This window comes from Sorex fumeus, unplaced genomic scaffold (assembly GCF_029834395.1).
Source record: "Sorex fumeus unplaced genomic scaffold, SorFum_2.1 ptg000130l, whole genome shotgun sequence".
In the NCBI taxonomy this organism is placed as follows: domain Eukaryota; kingdom Metazoa; phylum Chordata; class Mammalia; order Eulipotyphla; family Soricidae; genus Sorex; species Sorex fumeus.
This window is the reverse complement of record NW_026606187.1, coordinates 5,681,142-5,706,105: the sequence shown is the minus strand read 5'-3', so window position 1 is coordinate 5,706,105 and position 24,964 is coordinate 5,681,142. Positions and strand designations below refer to the sequence as shown.

General features: G+C 50.0%; 1 protein-coding gene across 1 annotated transcript in view; it reads right to left on the bottom strand.

Annotated features, from left to right (window-relative positions):
• The window catches only part of HS3ST2 (heparan sulfate-glucosamine 3-sulfotransferase 2), a 123,361-nt gene extending 100,064 nt beyond the window's left edge, over positions 1-23,297 (bottom strand). Inside the window, exon 1 of the mRNA XM_056138774.1 lies at positions 22,457-23,297. Coding sequence (XP_055994749.1) covers positions 22,457-22,932 — 476 coding nt within the window. The 5' untranslated portion in view covers positions 22,933-23,297. The remainder of the gene's footprint in view (positions 1-22,456) is intronic.
• Between the last annotated feature and the right edge of the window lie 1,667 nt (positions 23,298-24,964).

Here is a 24,964-nt window from a genome sequence, read left to right as displayed (position 1 = left end):
AATACAAAAACAACTTCAGTGTTTTTTAAACAGATGGATGGACAAAGATGTGCTCTCTATACATATACAGACACATCCACCCTACCTATGTCTATACACTTATACATAACATTATCAAGCCATTCATAAGAAGGAAACACTGTCATCTGTCACAACACAGATGGCCTTCAGACCACGATTACGCAGAATATCGTGGCTTCCCTATACTGTTAGAGTGGTAGAAGGATGGAGACTTGGGTCCTGGGGAAGGTGAAGGGAGCTCTTGTTCAGAATTAAAAGATAACTCAACCATGGCAATGTACTGTACAGCATGATGATTTAAGTTCAAATATTCCATCACTGAAAGATGCTGAGAATGTAGCTCTTTCATCAGTGTTCTTACCACAAAAAGCAACAGCAAGTATAGGAAATAATAGAGGGGTTAGCTATCACCACTTGGTAATCATACTATGATACATCAGTATATCAAATCAATGTCATATGTCAGTTGTAACTCAATATTAAGTTGGAACCCAAGAAGGGATTCCTTGCTTCTATCTACTGCCCCATTTGTCCTCGTTGGGGCAGGAATTTACCAATTAGTTTTGAGAAGCTGGGCTGCAGGTGGTGAACAAAGCCAGTGATCATCTTCCTGCACTGCCAAGTGCACAGTGCTAGCCACTGTGCCATCTGTAAGTAGTGTGGGCATCACGTGGCTCCACCTTTACTGTGATATGGGAAAGAGGAGACTGAGAGTCTCTGGGGCTCCATCTTACGGGGCCACTGGCAATTGCCATTTCAATGCCACTGAGAGAACCAAAGTAGGACTTCCTGAGGGTGGGGTGCGCCTCTCAGGTCTTTCGAACACTCCAGGACAACCAATTAATTTCTTGATGCCAACTGTGAAGGGGGAGGGACTGCATTTTTAATACAAAAGTGAAACTTTCCCCATAGTCCCCATACTTCTCCCAAGGTGCCGAATTTCTGTAACAGGAAAGAAGAAAAAGATTTTTTTAAATCAATTGTTTTATCAGGGGTTGGAGAGAGAGTACAGCTGGCAGAGCTTTTGCCTTGCAGGAAGTCAACCTGGGTTTGATTAATGGCACCCAATTCATTCACTCTAAGCATCACTACAAGTGATCCCTGAGCCCTGAACTCCACTGAGTGTGGCCTCCAAACAAAACAAAATCCATTGCTTTATCAAGATCTGTAAGAGTTAAACTTGGGTCTTTTTTGATTTTCACAGAACATACCAGAACCCCACCCTCTAAAGAAGAAGGTAACCTGACCAGAGGATAGAGAAAGATCAGCAGTTGTGTGGAAGGGAACAATTCTGATCAGCGGTGTGAGGGAACAGTCAGTGTTGTCAAAGAGGTAGAACTGCTGCCAGAATCAAAGGGAAAGTTGGCAAACCACCAGCTATCTCAAGGAAACACGACATCCTTGCATCAATGGTGGGGGAGCAATCACAAATCAGTGATCGATTGCTTGGTTTTTGTTGTAAGGTTGCGTGAGTTCTTTAAGGTGGATGGAACTCAAGGTGATTGCGTTAAGTGAACTGAGACAGGAAGTGAAAGATACCAGATGGTTTCACTCCTGTGTGGAAGATGAATAACAAATGCAAACAAATTGGCAAGAAACAATCAAACTCTTGGTGAAAACTATGATGGTGACTGGAGAGAAAGGCTGGCGGGTGGAATGAACATGCAGAGACGACGGTGAAGAATGGCCATGTACCTTTGGTGGCAGCTGCAAGAGTCCTATGCACTAAGATGTCAAAATGGTCTCGGAGAGGATAGCACAGTGGTAGGGCATTTGCCTTGCACGCAGCCAACATGGCCGACCCGAGTTCGATTCCTCCGCCCCTCTCGTAGAGCCCGGCAAGCAACCAAGAGTATTCGATATGCCGGACACAGTAACAACAAAGTCTCCAATGGAGACGTTACTGGGCCCGCTCGAGTCTCGGAGACACTATCTTATAAATTAAGGAAAAATCAGTAAGAAAAAACTGGGCCGTGTGCATGGGGGAGGGGTGGGGGAAGTCGACTGTGGCTTTAAAATCAGTAAAATAAAAGCGAAACATGAAGACAGAAGCCCATATCCTACCTTTCAAATATGCACAAGTAAACAACGAAACTCCAAAGAAACTTCCAGAATACAGAGGCAAAGGCGGGGGTGGGGGGAGGGGACGTAATAGCAGCCCTAAGAGCCCTCGAGGACATTGCTGGAAAATTTCAGAAAAACTAAATAGAAAATCTAGGTGAACAGACAGGGTGAATGCTACAGATCAGGAACAAGGGCTAGAAACTCATTAGGTATGTTCATGAACCACATATCCTGATAGACCAAAAGGAAAATTATGTAAGCATCCAGCCAGGGCAAATAAAACAAAACAATACGGCTTACAAGGAAAAAGAGGAAATCCAGATTATATCAAAACCACACACCCACAAACACACACATACATGCACATCCTAAGTCATTACGCCCTCTTGATTTCAGAGGAGTGTTTTTGTCATTGCTTTTGGTTTTTTTGGGCAATCAGGCTCCCAAGCAATGCTCAGTGGCCACTCCCTGAGCTTCCTGGATGGTTCAATGCTCTGAGCAGCCCTGTGCCATGTGCTGCTCTTCAGAACAGCGACGCCCAGAGATCACCCACTTTACACACAGGGTGCTCAACAGGCCAGGCTATGCAAGGGAGCCAAATCAGGACTCTGCACTTGTACCCCTAACCCCTGAGCCACCTTCCCCAGGCCTGGTGAGATTTTTTGTTGTTGTTATTTAAAAAGTTTAAAAAAAAATTTTTTTTTCTGAAACTTTTAATTCTGGTATGAGTAAAGTATGTGTGTGTGTGTGTGTGTGTGTGTGTGTGTGTGTGTGTTTTGTTTTGATTGGGGGCCACATTGACAGTGCTCAGGGGTGACTCCTGGTCTGTGCTCAGGAATCACTCCTGGCAGTGCTTGAGGGACCATATGGGATGCGGAGGATCAAACATCAAACCTGGGTCAGCCACATGCAAGGCAAGTGCCCGATCCACTGTACTATCGCGCCAGTCCATGGTGTGTGTGCATGTGTGTGTGTGTGTGTGTGTGTGTGTGTACTTAAATGAAGCCACTTGTGGTAGAACTCTGGCTAGGGGTGTTTGGGCAGGTGGTACTTAGAGACCACCAAGGCCACCTCCAGTAATGCTCAGGGACCACCAGGGCTACACGTGATGGTACTTGGAAGTCCATGTGGTGCCAGTGATTAAACTCAAGGTCAAGGCCATACTAGGCACATGCTTTACATGCAGAGCCCTTCTCAGTCTCAGAAATATATGCTGAAATCTGCACAGGGCCCTGGTTAAAATAATGAGGGAAAAAGTTATTCATGAAAGTGTGTCCACTGATTGAGAGAGAAATGAAAACAAACAACTGAAGAAAGTTCTGAATAAATATAAGGGAAGGACCAGAACCCAGTAAACAAATACTTGTGTTGTTACTGTGGTAATGCAATTTAAGGAGAATACCAAGTGTAAAATCTGAAATAGAAAATACATTATATAAGATGATTTCATAATCATTACTTAGAAGCAAGTTCTCATCAACTGCCACTTTCAATTAGATTCTAATTCTCTGTGTCTCTTTGGGGGTATCTTTAATTCAAAGTTAAGATTTTCTCTTTTTTAGCAGTTGCATTTAACTCTTATACAAGATATAACATGTTTTGTGAAATGTTCAAAATGTCACGTTAAAAATTAGCTTGAAATTTATTTTTAGCACCATGCGAGGATTTATAAAGTATTGTAAACCAATGGCAAATCAATAAAGTTTTATTAAAAATAAAATCAAATTATTCTTGGAAAATAGCTTTATGACGTCTTGTGTATTTTATGAGGACTAGGAATTAGATTTGATCTAACACTTTTTTTTCAGCATCATAAAGACAACAGCACCCTTTGGAGATTTTCAAAAACCTTGAAGTTATGGATGCTTTTTCTCCTGAATTCTCCCTATTTGGGGAATCCACTTGTTTTTATGAGATCCTATAGATGTTTATCTATTTTGTTGACTTTTCAAAGAGTAGTTCTTGGTTTGATACTTTAGGTCAATGTTGCTGATTTCTCAATTCTTAGTCTGCATTTACCTTCAGTATGATGTGTTCTTCTTTCCTTGTGTTTGTTTTCTCATTCTTCTAACGTGTGTGTGTGGGGGGGGGAGGTTGTTCCTTGGTCTGTTCAGTTGTAATTTAATAAAGGCAAAGTGGAGGGAGGTGCAGCTCTGCACTGTTTCAATGAGTGCTGTGTTCCTTAAGTCTAGTGTCTACATATTGCCCATTTGAGCTTCAGAAAGTCTTCCTTTGCTTCTTCGGAGTGTGAAAGGATAGGATTTTAACTCTCAGGGCTATCCTTTCTTTGATGTCTACACCATACACCATGTATGGTACTGTAAACATGTTATTTAAGTAATACATAGGAACACAGAGTAAACATAAAAATTGTTTGACTTCCTTCAGGGGGAGATGGAAAGAGGAGATTCTGTGGCTTGTTGTTTTTGTGATCACCTTTATGATAGTATTTAACCATTTGAACTACTGACATATTATTTTGATTAACATCAGACTCACAAAAGCTAGTGGCATAAAATACTGGACAATCTTCTGAGGGACAGTGTTGGGGCAGGCAGACAATTGACCCTTGCTATGGCCTTACACCTTGCCAAAGTTTTGCTTAATCTTTGCTAACTATTTGATACTCAGAAATAAAATACAGTGATGACAAGAGGTCTTATTCCCCTGACCCTGAAAGAGCCTCCAATCATTGGGAAAAGACGAGTAAGAAGAGGCTGCTAAAATCTCAGGGCTGGGAGGAATAGAGACGTTACTGGCGCCCACTCGAGTAATTCAACGATCAATGGGATGACAGTGATGTAATATATATGGTATTATTAGATCCAACAAGAAAAACAATGAGCCAACAGTTTCAGGAAGAACATACAAACGGGAATTAACAACTTGTAAAGCTATCAAAATTGTCCAAATCAAGAAGAGATCATTTCACATTTCACGCATTTAGATTGGCAAAGATCAAATAGAGAGTTTCGGGAAGCACTGACAAGACCAGGGCAGGGGGTAGGGGAAGCTTTATTCTGGATCTATTAGTCAGGGTGGGCTGGAGAAATAACATAGCAGGTGGGGCATTTGCCTTGCACATGGCTGACCCAGGTTCGATTCCTCTGCCCCTCTCAGAGAGCCCAGCAAGCTACCGAGAGTATCCTGCCTGGCAAGCTACCCATGACGTATTCGATATGCCAAAAACAGTAACTAGTTTCACAATGGAGACGTTACTGGTGCCCACTCCAGCAAATCCATGAACAACATGAGGACAGTGCTACAGTGCATTATTCAGGGTATCCCCCCCTAGAGGCGGGAAAATGCCTCAGCTATTGTCACAGGGGTAGAGAAAAGCTGACACCGTGTATCAAAACTTGCTCTGTGTGTGTGTGTGGGGGGGGGAGGGATGGAGTTTCGGGGAGAGGCTGGAGGTGCTCAAGGGTTACTTCTGCCTCCGCACTCCGGAATCACTCCTGGTGCTGCTTTGGGAGCCATGTGTGGGGAGCCCCCCCCCCCCCCCCCCCCAAGCAGTGCTCAAGCCTGCCCAGCAATTCTCTGTCAACTGGGCCAGTGATATGATGTAAGGGTCCAAAGATACATCGCTGCTTGGGCCAGCAGTGGGGAGGGTGGGCGAGGATGACGCAAGTTACTCAAGGTCTGGTTAAGACCCTGCTTGGGGAACCCTGGGGTGTGGGGAAATTGAACTGGGTCTGCTCCATGCAAGGCTTGTGCCTAACTTAACTCCGATACTATATCTCTAGCCCTTTTCTTTTTCTTTTTCTAAAAAAAGAAATATGTTCATTTATTTATTTTTTTTTCTTCAAAGATGCCTAAATCCCCAAATTCTTCTGCAACAGATCTATCCCAAGGAGGGGAAATGGACAAATGCTTGCAACTGTCATTTTTATTTTTAAATAATGTTGGGGCCCAATGAGGATGGCCATCAGTGGATTTGGTTAAATCGATCATAAATAGTCTGTACAGTGAAATGCCCTCGAAGTACTTTAAATGATTCTGTAGATCCACACACATCGGACATAGGAAGATACCACTCTCATATTGTTAGATGAAGTCGCAAGTTATAGAAAGAGAAGACACGATAATATATGTCATATATAAAATGGTACATAAAGCATACACATGATTTGCCTGGCATGAGAAAAAGAAAAATTCTAGCAGTGGTTAAAACCTGCTGTATAATTAGGGTCACATTCTATTTCTTTGGTCAGTTCTCCAATTAGTTTTTAACAGTGAGTGACTTTCATTTCAATTTTTCAAAGAAAATACATAGCTCAAAAAGTACATAAAGATACATAGTGAAAAGACTTCCCCCATTCTCATCCACGCACTTTAATCATCAGGAAACTTATTCATTTTTTTCCCTTCCAGGATGTATTCACATATATGTAATTTCTTTCCTCCCACTTTACACAAAAGATAATATAGACTTTTCACCTTGCTATTTTTAACTGAACAATAAATCTTGAGAACTTTTTCTATCAGCCCCTATTTTCCTGCTTTTCTTGGCGATGCTGAATTCCATCCTGTGGATCTATCTTGATTTGCTTTTGTGCTGATTTATTTCCTCAAAGATGAATTATCATTAGATAAAGTAAAAGTATTGATATGTTGGAGCAGAGAACAGATGTCAGGCATCGTGATTTGCAATGTGATCATCAGGCTTTTGGAAGAAGGTGAAGATGAATCAACAAGGCTGCTGTGGGAGAGTCCAAACAGACCAATAACCATGGGAAGAGGCAAAGTGAGCAAGGAGAAACCATCTTTCCTGGAGCCAGAGAGACAGAACAGGGGGTCAGACACTTGCTGCATACTGCTACCCCTGATCAACCCCTTCAACCACATATAGTCACTCCTAGGAGTGATACTAGGGGGTCCCTGAGTAGGAGTGAGGAATAGCCCCTCACTCTTTTGGACCACCAGGTATGATCCAAAATCCTTCCCCTTATACCTACCCCCAAAGGAATCATCCTTCTTCCAAGGGTGCCACTGGGTAGGAGAGGTGGGAGGAGCCACATAACACAGACTCTCTGCTGCACTGGGGTGTAGGCACTCACCTACCCACTCTCTTTTCCTTCTTTGATGTGCTGATTTGCTTCCAGGTCACACCCCACCTGTGACCTCTCTTTACAGACTTCCAGCTTCCTAAATATCTGCAGTCATGCCCATGACCCCCGTGATTGCTTACAGGTTGGCAATCCTCACAGGGGTGTACTACCCAGTGCAAGGGACTTCAGCCCCCAAACCAAGACAATGCACTCAGGGGAAGGAATGCAAACAAGGAGTCGGGGCATGGAGAGCAGGCAGGGGTCCTAATGGATGGACAGAACAGACAGGATGGTCAGGATTCGAGGGCTCAGCTCTGCTCGAGCCCGGTCTTGGCTTCTGGGTTTGGGCAGAGATGCTGGATGAGGCCTTGTGGCCAAAGGGCTCCAGGAAGCACAAATTCTTTACAAGTCATGGGACTGCGGGCACCAGGGTGATCTTCACTCCCCCTGGGGGTACTCTGGCTGAAAGAGGGTGCATTTGAGCATTAGCTGGACTGCTTTGGGGTGGACGGTGGCTGTCTGGTTCTAGCACCATCTTTCTGTTCTCTGGAGGTCAAGAGGCTGTGACAAGCGGTTGGTAGATTGTCTGGAGGAAAATTCTGGAAGGCTTCTTCCCAGTAAAACAGGCCGAGACCCCTGTTTTACTCATCCAATAGCTACTCCAGATGCCCCCAGGATCTCAGCCAGATCATCTCACCCAGGTATTCTGCTCATAGACTCGTTTCCTGCTCTTTCTCCTTCTGCCCTGACCTCTCACCTTTTGGTGGAAACCTCCTGTGTTGGATGCCAAGGTTTCAGTCACAGTGGAAACTCTCTAACCTTTGCTTTTGATCCCAGCAGCAAGCAGGCATGTGGGTATGAGATAAAAAAAGGTAAAGGTAAAGGCCCTCCCGTTGATGGTCGATTTGCTCGAGCGGGCCCAGTAACGTCTCCATTGGAGACTTTGTTGTTACTGTGTTTGGCACATCGAATACTCTCGGTAGCTTGCCGGGCTCTCCGAGAGGGGCGGAGGAATCGAACTCGGGTCGGCCATGTTGGCCGCTTGTAAGGCGAACGCCCTACCGCTGTGCTATCACGAATGTGGAGATTTCAGGGCCACCCTTATCCTGAATTCTAATGCATAGCACTGTACTGTAGCACTGCCCGATTTGCTCGAGTGGGCACCAGTAACGTCTCCATTGTGAGACTTGTTGTTACTGTTTTTGGCATATCGAATATGCCATGGGGAGCTTGCCAGGCTCTGCTGTGCAGGCGGGATACTCTGGGTAGCTAGCCGGGCTCTCTGAGAGGGATGGAGGAATTGAACCCAGGTCGGCCACATGCAAGGCAAGCTGTGCTATTGCTCCAGCCCTTCTAATGCATAACAAAGGAAAGCTAGGGAAGCCTGTGATCCTACCCCACCCCACCCTCCCGCCGCTCCCCTACCCCCAAGTTTGGGAGCCAGTTAGATCTACTAATTAGGAATTGAATCCTAGTCTCCTGAGAGGTGAAAGTTCCTTCAGAAACTGAGTTCTAGACCCATAGATTGTTGAAAACTTACATCTTCTAATTATATAGTTCAAAGCATTAAACCGTGAAGCAAACTGTCGACGGGTGGTGGCTCTCTGAATTTTAACACATGTTTGACTCCAGGGGACCATCACCACAACCCGGGTGTAATACAGCTCCCTCGCCCCCAAATTCCCTTGTCAATGTTTTGTTAGAGTCACACCCTCCTTCTGCCCTAAATCCTGGCAACCACTAATTAGTTCTCCAACATTTCCATTTTGTCTGTGTGAGAGCATCATATAAATGGAATCATAACCTTTCTTTCACGAGGCACAATGCCTTGGAGATTCATTCAAATCACATTTTAACAGAAACAATAAATAAAGGTTTTACATGGGTCATTCAAATTAGATTTGTAAAGAAACTTCGGGATTGTTCTTGAGGCAGTCTACCAGAGAGCGGATATTGAAATATATGATGCCCAGAGTCCAGATACAAAGACACGAAGCGACTCCAGAGAGAACGATCTGAAATACCGCATAGCTGGATCCCTTACTTCAGTGTTTCATGGCTGCGTTTGCTTCTCCCGTGGTGCCCCATCCATTTGCAATTTAAATTGGAATCACAGCTTTTCTAACCACCCAGATTTTGTAATGTCAGCCAGTCCCTCCCAAGCTGTTGATGGACCATGACAAGCAACTATGGTAAAAAGAAAAAAAAAAATCAAGCAATGACATCAAAGCAGTAGGGACTAGGTGTGTAGGTTGGCGGTACCCGAAGTGGGATATGAACCACCAGGGGGGAAAATCCATTAATTAATTTCAAAAATAGATGGCACAAAGATGACTTTAAATGGCATCTGCTCCCATCATTAGAAAATAATTATCTTCCCTTTGCATTCTACTGGAATAATCTAATGACATCATGGAGGAAAACCTCCATTAGGTCCTGAAAAGTTAACACCTCTAAACTGTTTTGATCTCTCTCTTTAACAGAAAGAAGTGGCTGCCTCAGGCAGAACAGGGCCCAGGCAACAGTACAGGCTGAAATTTTAATTGCATTGTTTAGCTTTCACTGCACTTGTTTTGATGACTACTTTCTATTTATGGCAAGTGATGATTCTCCTTTAGGGTGGTGAGACAAAGTTTCATGTTTAAATAAATATGTTAAAGTCAAACTTGGGAGTGGATTTTAATAGCATGTAAATAAACATACTTGTAGGGGAGGCCCAAAAATAAAGAGCAAAGATGGAACCCAAAGGATGGAAGGCCAGGAAACAACACATCAGACTTTGGGTGGAAGTTTTGTGACCCTGTGATGGGGGAAACTCATCAACAGACTGTCCCAAAGACAAGACAGAGACTGGATTTTCTTCCAGCTTTTTCCCAATGGCGTGTGCATCCTTGATTCTCAGAGACCTGCCTTCATTTCAAAGCAAACCCAATTCACTCCTCTGTGAGGTGGTTGCCTTCTCAGCTCTGTCAGACTTGTCTCCCTCCAACCTCCTCAATCTTCTTTTCTAATATTGTTTTGTTGTTCTGTAGATGCCAACTACTGTCTAAGACTGCAGAGAAATACTTCTGGGCAGACCTTTATGCACACCCCGTTCCCCCCCCCCCATCCCTTAGTCTCTCTTTGCTAGTAAGAGCCCACTTTCTAGGTTGGATGACTGTCTCCTTCCAACCACTGAATTGGAGGTGATTCACCTTCTGTGCTAGCAAGGTCAATTCTCAAATGTGAACCTCTGAACGCTAGCCTTGCCAGGTGTTTAAATCCAAAAGACATGCAGAGAAGTATGGAGAACTGTACTGAATATGGTACCCAAGCTAGGCATAATGGCTTAGCCGAAGAGAGCTTCTATCTCTTGGAGACACAGTTTGGCTCAGGGAAGGCAATGCAAACTCAAAGGATTGGACAGCTCAGGAATGTCAGTCAAGTATGGTTTGGAGAGAGAATCTCCCCCTAGACACCAGTTCTACAACCAGATTTCTCCAACTCTGGGTCGGGGACCCGAGCAATAGTACAGTGGGTAAGTCTCCTGCCTTGCACGCAGCCAACCCAGTTTGATCCCCAGCTACCCATGTTGTTCCCCGTGCCTGCCAGAAGTGACCCTTGAGCACAGTCAGGAGTAAGCCCTGAGCACAACCAGATGTGGCCTTGAAAAAAAAAATCAATTCTAGGTCATACTAGCACCATGCTCCTCCTTCCCACAGTTAGGATTCCCCTCCCCCATACTGCTGTTCTACCTTGACAAAGGCCCACATTGAACCTCTTAGGTTGCAGGCAGATCTGCCTACTTAGGAACAGCTGTACCCCCTCCAAGCATTATTCAGGAAGAGAGACCCCAAGAGAAGTGACGAAATCTAGTATATACTTAAGACAGAGAATCATTGCCATTCATGAACCTATAAAATGGGGGTGCTTAATAGCCTCCACCTTACAGAGGGGAAGGCAATGCTTAAAAAGATAGAGAACGACCCCCTCTAGCTAATAAGTGGTGGTAAGTTGGCTGAGGGGAGAATGGAAAAGCAGCACTGACTCTTTCTAAGACCCACCACTGTGAACGTCAGCTGACAGGTAACACCCAGCCCACACGGAACATTCTATTTGGTTCATAAGCACTCTATAAGAGCTGCAAATCAGTAAGAGATGATTATAAATTGGAATTTATATCTGAAATGATATATTTCAAGATTTTTTTCCTAAAAAATCTTAAAAAGAGGTGTTGATACAGGGGTGGAAAAAAATCTGTTGGGATTGATAAGCATTGTCCCCTTTAAGATCCCCTTATCTCCTTAGACTCCCATGATCACCCATTCAGTCATACTTGGGCCCACAGAGTCATCGGGTTTGAGTTTGCATCTATTCTCCCAACTGCCTTCCTGAGGGATGGAGAGTCCTGCAGCTGGACCATGGTCTCTAGCTCACAGTTAAATCCAACACAGCCCAAGCTCCATCCGTTTACCCTCTTCCTTTGGAACCAGTCGCCTGGAAAGAGCCGAGTGTTGAGAGCCTTGTGCTTTAGAGATAACCTTGCTTGCACCGATGTCATTTGAATGATGTCCAAACTCGAGTACCGATAAAAATGACCTTGACATAAGTACCTCCCAGAGTCATTTACACCTATTTCTTCCTCTTCATCCTTGGCAGGAAAGGACGACTGGGTTAAGTCAAGTTCTTCCCCTCCAAATAAAGGACTGAAAGGGTTTTGGCCAAGTTGCCCAAGAATCTCTGGCTAATGAGATGTCCGTACTAGAGAAAAATACAAGAAAGGGAGCTTCGAGTAGGGGCTTGACCACCACTGAGTTTTGCAGTCACTTTACTCGTTTTTTTGTACCTAATCAATAATTCATCACCTGAGAGGTTTCACCCAGAGGTAGTCAGACACTGCAGAGCTTAACCAACCACTTCAGAAAGTGGGGATTGATCCTGGGAAATGTTACCTGCACTTTCAGCCTCTCACTTGAGCAACACGAAAGCTGTTCGATGATTTCTTATCTTCATTAAAACCATCAAGGCAGAAACATACTGCAAGGAGGCTGCCGAAGCAGAAGCCATTTCCCCATGCCCCAGCAGCTTTGGGGACCTTGGCGGGATTCAGATCCTGGTGATCAAATAGGAAGGTACTGTGGTGTTAATGCTTGTGGAAGAATCCCACCCACAGAAGACCCCTAAATCAAGCAATGTGATCAAGGCCACGTATGCTGATGAAGCTGAGATGAGAATGGGATCTGGGTGGCAAGGGCCTTTAACTGATATAGTTCCTTCACACGCCAGGCTCTGTCCTGTTCTCTGGGCATGCAGTCATGGACAAAGCTGATGATATTCCAGTTTTTGTGGAAAACTGGGTGTCCAGTGAGGGAAATGGTGAGTAAAAAGAAATCCGTGCATGATGATGGAAAGAAGTATGAAGCAAGACCAGGGAGAGAGCTCAGAGGGCTGGAACAGACTCGGCAGGCAAAAGGCCCAAGGTAAATTCCTGGTACTACATGATATCCTAAGCACAGAATCAGGAGTAGCTCCTGAGCACCTCTGGGTGTGGCCCTAAACCCCAGAATAAAATTAAAAGGGAAGAAAGAGCACAAAGCAAATAGTGATGAGAACTAGAGGCAGGCGGAACTGGTGAGACAGCTGAGATGGGGAAGTGACAGAAGGGGCTTTTCAGGACATGACTTTGGAAGTTGGGACTGCCAATTGAGAAGCAGGCAACGCTAATGTTTCCCAAAGTGGATGACACAACGATCCCTCCCCTCCCCCCACGTGTGTGGGAATCCTGAGGCGCAGACTATGGCAGGGCAGGTGTGTTGACTGCACTGTTCCCACTGCGAATGGTACATCAGGAGGGAATGTCACAGTAAGTCGAGGGAGATCTGGATGCACAAGGAAGCCTCCCTGCCTTCTTTCTCCTTTTCCTCCAGTGAGGTTCAATCGACAAAGCATTAGCAACGATCTGCTCCACTACCCTATTTAAGCCTCCTGCCGCAAAGCAGGCAGTGCAAGGAAAGGAAGGGGGCATCCCGAGATTCGCAAGACAGCCTCAGAGTTCACATGAGCCTCAGAATAAAATGAGATCAGAGAAAAGGAATGGATTAAAAGAAAATAAAACAGTAATCAAATGAAAATCATTAAAGCTGTTACAGTGGGTAGGGCGTTCGCCTTACACGCGGCCAACATGGCCGACCCGAGTTCGATTCCTCCGCCCCTCTCGGAGAGCCCGGCAAGCTACCGAGAGTATTCGATATGCCAGACACAGTAACAACAAAGTCTCCAATGGAGACGTTACTGGGCCCGCTCGAGCAAATCGACGATCAACGGGAGGGCCTTGAGCAAAAAAAACTAGTAAAAAAAAAAAGTAAAATAAAAAGAAACCCAGACCTGGGGCTGGAGAAATAGCACAGCATGTAGGGTGTCAATGGACGACCCGGGTTCGATTTCCAGCATCCCATATGTTCCCCTGAGCACTGCCAGGCATAATTCCTGAGTGCAGAGCCAGGAGTAGCGTAATTCCTGAGTGAAGAGCAAGGAATAACCTCTGCGCAATGCCGGTTTGACCCAAAAAGTAAAACAAACAAACAAACAAAAAACCCAGACAGTAAATGAATAACATTTATAAAAGCAAAATATAATGACTTCAAAATCATTGAGCATTGAGCCCCCTTCCCCCAGCTGCTGGGTCCGGAGTACAAACCACTTTACTGCAACTTTCACAACCCTGACAGCAGCACCAGGGCGACAAGCTCGGGAGATGGGCTTGCTCGGTGGCAGCAGGTCAATGAAGATTTCCCACGGGTGACAACAGTCTCATGGCGCCTATTTCCTATATTTGGTTTTACCTGCTGTACCCTTTATTCTGGGGACCGTGGTCTTCTCAAGGACACATGACCCACCACACACTGCAAGCCCATAGATGTTCCTTGTTTTGATTTTCGTTTGGGGGTGCACACCTGGCTGTGCTCAGAGCTTCCTCCTGGCTCTGCACTCCAGGGGGCAATCCCTCCTAGAGGTGCTTGGGGTAACCGATCATGGTGTCAGGTATTGAACCTGGGCCAGGAGCTTCAAGGTCAGGAGCTGCAAAGCCAGAACCTTCCCTGTTGTGCTATCTCTCCTACTCCAGCAGATGCTCTGCCATGCTTCTCTCTGTCCAGGGTGTGGCTTTAGTTTGCCTCTTCCAATTTATTCGCACATCAAAGGAAGACGAAAGAAACATTACTGGGATAGCTGAAGCTGGCTTTTCTGCAAACTCCCGTGAAGTAACTGCCTACCCGCATCTTGGCCATTTTATAGTGTAATTGAGACCTACTAAATATCACGCAAGTGCGCCTGACGCTGGCTTTCCATTTAGGAAAGTTTTTAAATAAAGTTATTTTTAAACTATGTATCTCGATACATGCATGGACGGAGTCAACTTCCACTGAATAACCATGATCACTTGGGTTTTGAGTTTTTATATACATATATATTTGAGGTGGTGGTGCTCAGGGCTTATTCTTGGATCTGTATTCAGGAATCACTCACGATGGTCTCAGGGGTGCTGAGGATCGAGCCCAGGTCAGCTGCTCGCAAAATAAATGCCTTACCTGCTGTAAGGCCCATCACGATCACTTTTGAGGGTTGAGCTTGTGCATACAAAAGCCATGCCAAATTATATACATGGACGGACAATTCAGCTTCTTGTGGGAAATTATAATGTGGGGTTGGGAAAGTAAATCAAAGGACTAGAGTATAGACTTTGCATGCTGGAGATCCACATGTGATCTCTCACACCATGTGGGTCCTCAGTAGCACTGAGAATGTCCCCCCATCAACCCAGCAACAAGACAGACATCACCCCTAAGCACTATGACCCAAAACTCTCTCCAATTTTTATAATGTCGACACACGTTCCCTGCCATTAAACTTTCAGCAATGAAGTTTATGAAAAAAAATGAAGAAATGGAATGAAGAAGTGAAGAAAATGACAGTAGAGGTCTTCCCAGCAGCAGTGACTATACCACCTCCGGGATTTTATAGCACCAGAAATGCACATAATGGTACCACGTCACAAAGCTGGTAGAGGAGGGTCTAAATACTGCCTTCAAGAATGTGGGAGCAGGGCCGGAGCAATAGTACAGCGGGTAGGGCGTCTGCCTTGCAAGTGGCTGACCTGGGTTTGGTCCCTGGCATCCCATATAGACAGTCTCCTGAGCACCGCCAGGAGTAATTCCTGAGTGCAGAGCCAGGAGGAATCCCTGAGCATCACCAGGTGTGACCCCAAAAAACAAACAAACAAACAAACAACAACAACAAAAAAGAATGTGGGAGCAATGCCACCCTGGGACAGCAGGGAGAAGCCCTTGCTGGCCCAAGCAGACCCCTCATTTTCTTCCCTGGGGAACACTCAGGGGAGCTGGTGGACGGAACCCTCACAGTGGAACCATTTGCAACCCCAAAGCTGGACAGACACCCCCAAAGGACATGCACCCAGGAACACAAATGTGAGACTCAAGCCCCAGATAACATGGCTGGCACCCCAGGCCCACGTTCCTGGGAGAAGCAGGCTCAGTACTAACGGGGGCCTCTTTCCCAGTGCGGGTCCACTTCCCAGGGTGTTGGTCCTGTGTCAACAGCCTCGTGCGCACGGTTGGTTTGGAAGCTTCTCTGGCAGCAATCACCTCGGAGCTCTAAGTTACTTCCACTCGCTGGTGGCTTTTACCCACCTCACCAGGCTACCCGTGGATTACAAAGCACTTCAAGCCATCAGCACAGCCCATTAGGAGAACAAAGTGGCAGCAGAACCAGCCTACAGCAGCCCTGCACGAAGCTGCCAAATAGTAGGCGTTTGACAGGCAAATGGATTAAACCCACCCTGGGGGTAGATCTGGAGGAGGGAGGAGGCTCACAGGTGTGGGCTGGTGGCGGGATCTTTCAGAACCTTCCATACAGACTCAGAACACTAGTGTCTTGGGGTTTATCTATCAATGACCACCTCCTCGCCCTTCTGCAGACACCCCCAAATCCTCCCATGAATCCCGATCAGTAGGGAATTGTAGGGGCACTTCAGCCCCCCACCCCACCCACTCTGTCACTCAGTCACTCCCATGTGATTCCTAGGCATGGAAGTCCAGGAAGAGCGTTACTCTCCCAACTCTGCATGGAGACGAGTCAGAAAGAGTGACCTTGCACCAAGCCTGTTAGGACTCTTGGGGTGTGCCTGGAGATAGCCACTCCCTGCTGTCAGGGAACCCTGGGAAAACTGTAGTACTGTAGCCCTGTGCTCCCATTGTTCATCGATTTGCCGAAGTGGGCACCAGTAACGTCTCCATTGTGAGACTTGTTGTTACTGTTTTTGGCATATCGAATACGCCACAGGGAGCTTGCCAGGCTCTGCTGTGCAGGGGGGATACTCTCGGTAGCTTGCCGGGCTCTCCGAGAGGGACGAAGGAATCGAACCCAGGTGGGCCGCATGCAAGGCAAACGCCCTACCTGTTCCACCTGCCCGGTGGGCATTTCAGGAGAGACACATTGAGGGTGGTGGCTGGGGAGACAGGAGGATGCTAAAGTGAGCTCTGCTCCTTGACCAGGAGAGAGAGGGCCACAGGAAAGTGTGGGAGCTAGTGGTGCCCCAATGAACCAGACAGTTGCCTGCTTGTCGCCAACTCTGTGGAAGTTTCTATGGGTTCCGTGGGCAGGAGGACATGAGGGGCGTGGGGTGGGGGGTGTCAGTGTCCACTTGGAAGTGTGCTTGAATGGGGTCATGAATTCTGAGACCTGTCTCTAGTCATCACACGCTCCCACTTCAGAGCTGTGAGAAAAGCACTTCCTGGTGGATAAAAAGGGGTATTTCCAAAAGTGAACAAAGCCTTCATATGTGTCTTCTAGGACCACTGGGATCTTTCCCCCTGAACATAGGCACTCCCTATCCCAAAGATTTTGGGGCCAGGGCCAGCTCTCACAACTATCCCCCCCAAGCTCCAGGCTGAAGCAGTAAAGCAGGCGCTTCAGGAAACTTCCTGAGCCGTGACACTGCGCTTGCATGTTCTGGACCATTCCCAGGTGCTGACAAAAGTGCACGGCAGCTGGAATGAACTATTGTATCGCCAGGCGCTGCTGCGTGGCTGACAGAGAGCGGAAGATGGATGGAGATGGGTGGACTTGACGGTTTCATTTCATCGGCTGTCAGAAGCAGGGAGAGTGTCTGTGAAGACCAGCAAGTGTGCACACCCCAAAACCACGCATGGGGCGCAAGTGCAGACGTCTACGCCCCCGGCCAGGGACTACGCCCTGCACTGGTCAGTTTGTTAAAGTCCATCAAGTCTTCTGCCCTCTAACAATTACCCCGAGTGTCCCTCACCTTCTGCTTTGGTTCTGTTGCTCCCCAAAGTTTGCCTTGCTGGAATGTGTCACTGTCATTGAGATGTACGATCTCAGTTGAAATGACCCACGCACAGTGCTAGATCTTGATCTGGGCTTTTAATTCTCTTTCCTCCTCAGGCTATTGCCTCCAGGGCAAAAATCACTGCGCTGTCTTTACCTTACACCAGCCCAGGAACATCACTGAGGCTGAACAAATAAATAAACCCAGTTGCGATGTGGTGTCTACAGTACACTGAGCAGGCTCATCTATCAAAATTCTGACACCTGAACATGGAGTCAATTATCACGTATTAACTTGCTCTCTTTGGCATCTCGGTGTTTGGGGGGAAGATTCGCTCCCTCTTCACACTCCTCCATGTGCCTCTTGCTGTCTTGGAAATTTTCAGTGTCCCAAGAACACTTGAGTTAAAATGCAGCTTTTCCTGAGTTTCAAACACCTCTGGACGATGCACACATAACTCCTGATTGGGACAAGCACTGGAACAGTCCGCCTCTCGCCAGATTCTTGGCAAGTGACAGTTTTCGAAACAGGACCTTCAGCTGGGCCAAGCCTTGGCACAAATATGCATTTACTTGATTTCCAAAAGACTCTGGGGGTTGTTGCACCACATCCAGAAGTGCTCAGGGCTCACTCCTGGCTTTGTGTCCAGGATCACACCTGGCTCTGTATTTGGGGCTCACTCCTCACTCTATGCTCAGAAATCACTCCAGGCTCTGTCTTCAGGGCGTACATCTGGCTCTGTGCTCAGAGATCACCATTGGCCCTGTGTCAGGGCTTATTCCTGGCTCTGTGCTCAGGGATCACTCCTGGCTCCGTGCTCAGGGACCACTGCTGACTCTGTGTTCAGGGATCACTCCTGGTTCTGTGTTCAGGGATTGCTCCTGGCTCTTGTATTCAGGGATCCCTCCTGGCTCTGTGCTCAGAGATCACTATTGACTCTGTGCTCAGGGCTTAATCCTAGCCCTGTGCTCAAGGATCACTCTTAGCTCTGTATTTAGGGAGCATTCCTGTCAATTCTCAGGGACCATGTACGGTACTGGGGAACAAACCAGGGTGAACCACTTGCAAAGCAAGTGCCTACCCCCCTGTACTACTCTCTCCAGCCCATCATCCCCATATTAAAACTGAGAAACCGGATTTTCATTTTAAAGGTGACAAAATGGCCACACAGAGAGTGAAGTGGTCTTTGAATCAATGGAAGGAAGAAGGAGGGAAGAAAGAAGTGTCGGAGTAAAGGAAGAAAGGAAATCATGGGAAAACGAAATAGAAAATTCAAGCAGGAATGAAAGAGGGCATTCTGAGGGTTCTAAGTCTTCCTAGTCTCCCCTGGATCAGCTTTTCCAGAGACGAGTAACTCCTCCACCTCACCGGTGACAGCAGCAGACACTAAGCTCCTCCGGAGATGGCTGGGGTGAGCGGTCGCAGGAGTAGTGGCAACAGTCACCAGGATTATCCGGGCCACTTTCCTTCCTTCAGAGACACCTTACAGTTACTCCCCAGGGTTGCTTCTAGAAAGACCCCCAAGTCCAGTCAAGAGCAAGAGGCACATCCATTTGCATCTGGTGACCCCTTCTGATGCTGTGACAGCAGGTCCTGACCTGGCACCCTCATGTAAGCCCCAGTGTCACTGGCTGACCTGGCCAAGGAGCTAAGTGCCCCTGACTGCAGGCCCAGGGGTGAGGAGGACAGGAACTGGGGAGAGCAAAGCCCAGCACATGCATGGGGCCCTCAGAAACATTCCATGTGGGAGAGGCTCACAGGAGAGGAGCTGGTTGGCCTAAGGGGTGGCCGAGGGAGGGTTCCAGTGGGAGCCAGGAAGATGCCAACTGCCTCTGAGTCTCCCCGGTCCCGGGGATCTCTGGTTCTACTACTCTGGCTTCTATTTTTTTCTTTTTGGGTCACACCCGGCAATGCACAGGGGTTACTCCTGGCTCTGCACTCAGGAATTACTCCTGGCAGTGCTCAGGGTACCCTACGGGATGCCAAGGATCGAACCTGGGTCGGCCACGTGCAAGGCAAATGTCCTACCTGCTATGCTGTCGCTCCAGCCCCTCTGGCTTCTGGTTTATCCTCTCCGCTCTAGGCTCAGGGCAAAGCTTTTCACTTGAGCCTTGGGAGTCCTGGGCTGGGGCTTCTGAAACCAAAAGTTCAGCGGGGGCTTCCCCGTCGGCAGCTTGGGCTGAGACCTACAACCTGCTCAGTGTATGCCACCCGTGGGCAGCACAGTTCCCTGCAGCGGGTGCCAAGGCTCTGTGGCCCACTGTGTGGAACATTTGGAAGGAAATGTGCCTGTAATTGGGGTGTATCCCTGTGGGATGGGGTATTCCAGGGACTGTGAGTCTTCAATGCCATTCACTGGCTTTGTGAGCCCATTCCAGATCCTCTGTCTGTTTTTCTCAGGGGCCGTGTACAATTATGAAATAAAATGGGCACGGGGCAGAGAGAGGGGCACACCCTATCAGCTGCCATCCTGACTTGGGGGATCCAGGCATAAAGTGAGGGTGCAGGTTTGAAAGAATCTCAGAGATTCACATCATTTCTGCAATTAATGCATAATGCATATTACTGGAGCAATAATAAAGGATCAAACACACACGGAGAAGGGCTCTGGAACTGATGGGAACAGCATCCAAATGGGGTAGCGTTACCTTATGCAGAAAAGGTGATCTCTGACAGAAATCCTGACCACTGGGGAGATGAATTTGCAACGGAAAGCAGAGACCTACAGACCTTTCCTGGCGGTGGCTTCCTGGCCTTCCTCCCCAAGGGACGGGCAGGGGGCAGCTAGAACCAGACCTCAGGGGGCTAATTTGCTTTAGGAACCTGCAGGGACAGGGGACAGCAACCCTGAACCTGGGAAGGGATCTAGGCAGAGAGAAAGAGACAGAGTTTGTCAATGTGCTTGATGTTAAATAAAACCTAGCAAGACTTAGCTGAGAATTTTAGCAGAATCCAAATGTGCTATAAAAAAAAAAAAAGAAAGAAAGAAAGGAAAAGAAAAAGGCACGGCTCCCATCTCTAAGGTTCACAGCTAAGCTGGCTTAGAATCACACATGGCAAGGTTAAAAATAAGCAGCAGCCATCCCTGAATGACATGGGCTGGGAAGGAAGCCTGAGGTAGCTGTCCGTGCAAAGGAGCCAGGAGAGCCGGAGGCAGAACCTGGGGTCAGGGCTGAGGCACTGAACGGAGACCACACTGTCCAAGCCAGCTGCCTGGGATTCTGCTGTTTCGTCGTGAGATGGCACTTCACAGGGGCGAGAGGTTCTAGAATATTCTCTGGATTTTCCACAGAGGAAACCTGCAGTGCATTAGGGTGTGACCAGCCTGAGCCCCCTGCAGAGCTCTGCTGTGGAGGGTCTGGGTCTGGATCCAAAGTCACTGTTTTACCTCTGATTTGGAGAGACCGGATCTGACACTTTGTGCCCCAGAAGCAACTTGTGTCCAGCTGGGGCCGCTAGCTGTGTGTCCGCACCCAGTGCTGGGTGCCTGTCCCTTGGCCCTTGCCACCACACACTCCTGTGGGCCAGAGGTACAGACAAGAGGGACTAGCCTACTGTCCCCTTGCAAAAGGAAAGGTCCCTAGTAGGAGCACAATGGGATCACATTAATGAAAATGTCCTTCGTCCAACATGCCAACAGCATTTGACTTCCTGAAGGGTTTACTTTGAAATCAATTTTAGTAATAATTTTTGGTTGGGGACCACACCCCATCTGTGCTCAGGTCCTACTCCTGGCTCTGCACTCAGGGATTACTCCTGGTGGGGCTCAGGATACCAGATGGGGTGCCAGGGATTAATCTGGGATCCGCCACCTGCAAACAAAGTCCCTTACCTGTTCCTGCACTAGCCCCCCCCCTTTAAAGCAATTTTCAATAACTCACCTCAGCTACTGGGCAAGCTCCTGTGTTATCCTACCCTAGGTCCCTCATTAGACAGGTATTTCTACAAAGTCTTCAAGGGATAAGGAGAATGAAGACAAACCTGCGACCCATAAGTTCCAGGGAGCCCAGCACCCCCAGAAAAGCCTTGACTCAGCCCACATGTGGGTCAGTGCCAGCCCTTTCAGAGCTGGTGGGGTGGAGGGGCACAGAGCGAGGCAGACTGTATCTTTCCAGAAGCTGCAAGCATCCCCTCATCTACACCCCAGCAGCCAGGGTGGCATATCCCCAACAGCAGATGCCTCTAGGACCCTTTGGACCCCCCGAGGTGTCACCAGAATCGGGGCTCCAGGATGAGAAGCCTCAGAGGCACAAGTCCCTTATCACACCTTTGAAGCACTGGAGAACGTTCCCTCCAGAGATGGGGGGTATGGGACAGAGACATTTTTCAGACCCGCGGGCTGCGGCCGTGAGGGAGCAGACGCGCCAGGCTCTGGAGTTTCAGGACTGAACCCACAGTGCCACGACCCAAATCCTGAGTCCGCGTCCACTCTCCAAGACCGCGGACTGGGGGCTGAGGACTGGGGGCTGAGTGGCGAGGGGTGGGAGGGAAGAGGGGGTGCCAGTCCAGACACGGCCGCAGGTACCAGCAGCCCAGCCCCAGCACGGAGCCCAGCCGCTGGTCCTTGGGGGGGACGTAGGGGGGGTGCTTCCAAGGTCCAGGGGGAGGCGGCGCGTGTGTCCTGCCTGGGCTTGGTTCCCTGGACACCCGCTGAACCTCACGGGCAGGCGCGAGCAGCTCTTGAGCTCGGGCTGAGACTTGGCTGTAATTGTCACCCTCCAAGCGTCCAGGACCCCAGGAGGCGGAGGCGGGGGGTTGACAAATCATCGTCGCGGTTCAAGCACCCCCTCCCCCCCCACACACCCGTGCGCGCCCTTCTGCAAGTTCTAGCCAGCTCCTTCTGCCAGTCTGAACCCCAGTGCCTGCCTGAAGTCACCCTCTAAGAGACAGCTAAAGGGGAGAAACGGGGGAAACGCAGGAGGAGAGGAGAGGCGCTGGGGAGGGAGCCCCGGCGCGGAGCAGGTTCCCGGGTCCTTACCTGTACCAGTCCAGCCCTCGCCCATAGTTGCGGTCGAAGAAGTGGGGCTCGGTGCCCAAGGCCCGCACGTCCGGGTGCACGCGGATAAACTCCAGCACGGCCCGGGTGCCCCCCTTCTTCACGCCCACGATCAGGGCTTGGGGCAGCCGCTTGGTGCCCAGCTTCGGGGAGCCCGAGTGGTTGGCGGCGGGCGCTGGGAGGCGCGGGGCGGGCGCGGCGGCTGCGGGCGCGCTGGGTGCGCCGGGCGCGCTGGGCGTCGGCCCCGGGGGATCGCAGGGGCGGGACTTGGGGAGAAGTTTCTGGCCGCGGAGGCAACGGGGCGCGCCCAGGAGGCGGCTCCGGCCCAGGTCGTCGCAGCAGCACAGGAGGCTGTAACACAGGTAAGTGCAGGAGAGCGACAGCGTGAAGGCGAAGAGCAGCCTGCGCGCCCGCCGCGGCTTCGGTGGCCCCGCGCGGCCCAGGACCCTATAGGCCATGGCTCCATGGGCCCGCGCCGGGGGTCATGGTTTCCGAGGGGGGACCAGCGGCCGGGGCCACGCGGCTCGCGTCTACGGGGCGCCGCTCTCCGCCGGGCGCGGCTGGCCGGGGCGCACCCCGCGGCCGGGCTTCCCGGGGGCGGCGGCTCCTCCTCGGGGCCCCGGCCGCCGCGCTCCCCGCATCTCCCGCCGCCCGCGGCTCCGGGGGCTCCTCGGCGGCTCTCACGCTCTCGAGGCTCGCCGCGCGCCCGGCGCCCGCGGCCCCATGCCCGCCGCTCGGAGCGCGGCGCCCCGGTCACTCGGCGGTGGCCACGGCGGGCGCGGCGAGCGGGCGCGCGGGCCGGACGGGGGCGCTGGCCGGGTGCCGGCTCCTCGAGAAATGCCGAGCCCAGCGCGCTGCCGGCTCTATTTAAGGAGTCGCCTGACGTCAGCCGCGCGGGTCCCCCGAGCCCGCGCCCCGCCCGGGGACCTGGCCCGCCCCCTGCACCCCCTCTCTCCTGCCCCTCCCGGGAACGCCGCGCCCCCCACGAACCCAGACCAACCCGGCTGGGGTGGGGGGTGGCGGTGCGGGTGGGGGCGGAGACGAGGTTGGGTGTCTTGACTCCGCCTGGAAGCTGGACACCCCCGGGCACGCGGGTCTCTCTCGACACCCAGGGGTGAGAACCAGGCGCAGAGACCCGGGCGCAGATGCGAGCACCCCTATGCCCCCCACAAGCCCCCCACCAACACACAGACACACACACGCGCGCGCACACACACACACGCACACACTTGCGCACACACACGCGCACACGCGTGCGCGCACACACGCACACTGGCCACATGGAGTCGGGGGGACTGAGAATCTTCTCATCTGCCAGAGGAACCCCGATCGGGACACTCCCCTCTCCCCTTCACACCCCGACCCCTCGCTCCCCACCACCACGCACACGCACACGCGCGCGCGCGCGTGCGTACACACACACACACACACACAAACGCGCGCGCACACACGCGGCCAGGAACCGCACTCCGGGTGGCGCGCCCGCGCGCAGGTCCGGACCCCAGACAGGGAAGGGGGACGAGCTGGGCAGCGGCGCTGAGATTCCGTGACTGTTGGCGCGCTGACTCACACGCAGGCGGAGAGCTGTCTCACACCCGGGAAACGCGCACCCCCAGCCCTCTGTCACTCCACCTCTCCCCGGGCTTGCAGCCGGGGCTGAGGATGGGGCTGGGGGGAGCCCCAGGAGGACTCACGCGCGCTCGAGGGGCCTCTCTGAGCAGCGCCCCCTAGCGGCCGACTGCTCCCCGGGACCCTGTCCCGGGTCCCACAGCCACCTGAGGACCCGCTGGCTGGGGGACAGCGCGCGGTGGCACTGGGAGCACTTCTCCAGGAGCAATTCACCTCCGAAGGATTCCTCCGTGGCCGTCCCGAGACACTGATGGTCCGTGGCCAGTCCGGACTGCCTGGAGTGACCAGTCCATGACTGCGCAGAGTGACCCGCCAGTGGATGAGAATTATTGCTTCAAACGGGACTAAAGGACCTTGAGTAAGAACACAGCTGAATTATCGTTTCACAACAATGGCAGCGTATGGCTCCCAGGGGTTGAGTGAGGGAATGCCCCCATCAAATATCTAAATGACCATATGGTCTTATTTTCCACTCCAGGTCATTACTGCCCCCCATCCTTATTTAGGTTCAGTTTCAGAGACCTACCCCTCAGGCCCCAAGGACCTTATTCAATCTAGGGACTGTTGGTTCCCATTCCTAAAACCGTAGGCCAGTCCCTCTGCTACTACAATAACTCTCCCTTTTGGATAATGCTAATTAGCTGCTAACTCGTATGTTTGTTTCGTGGCAGCTCATCACTTGACATGCGACACCTCGTTCATCCCTGAGAGAGGTACTCTTAAAGTCGGGTTCACAGATAGGAAGTTTGGGGGTTCATGAACCAGCACACAGTCATCCGCAGAGCTGGGATTTAAACCCTAATGGTCTGCCTCCAAGATCCAAGTTCCCTAATTGTAGCGCTTGCTGTCCTAACTTCCCAG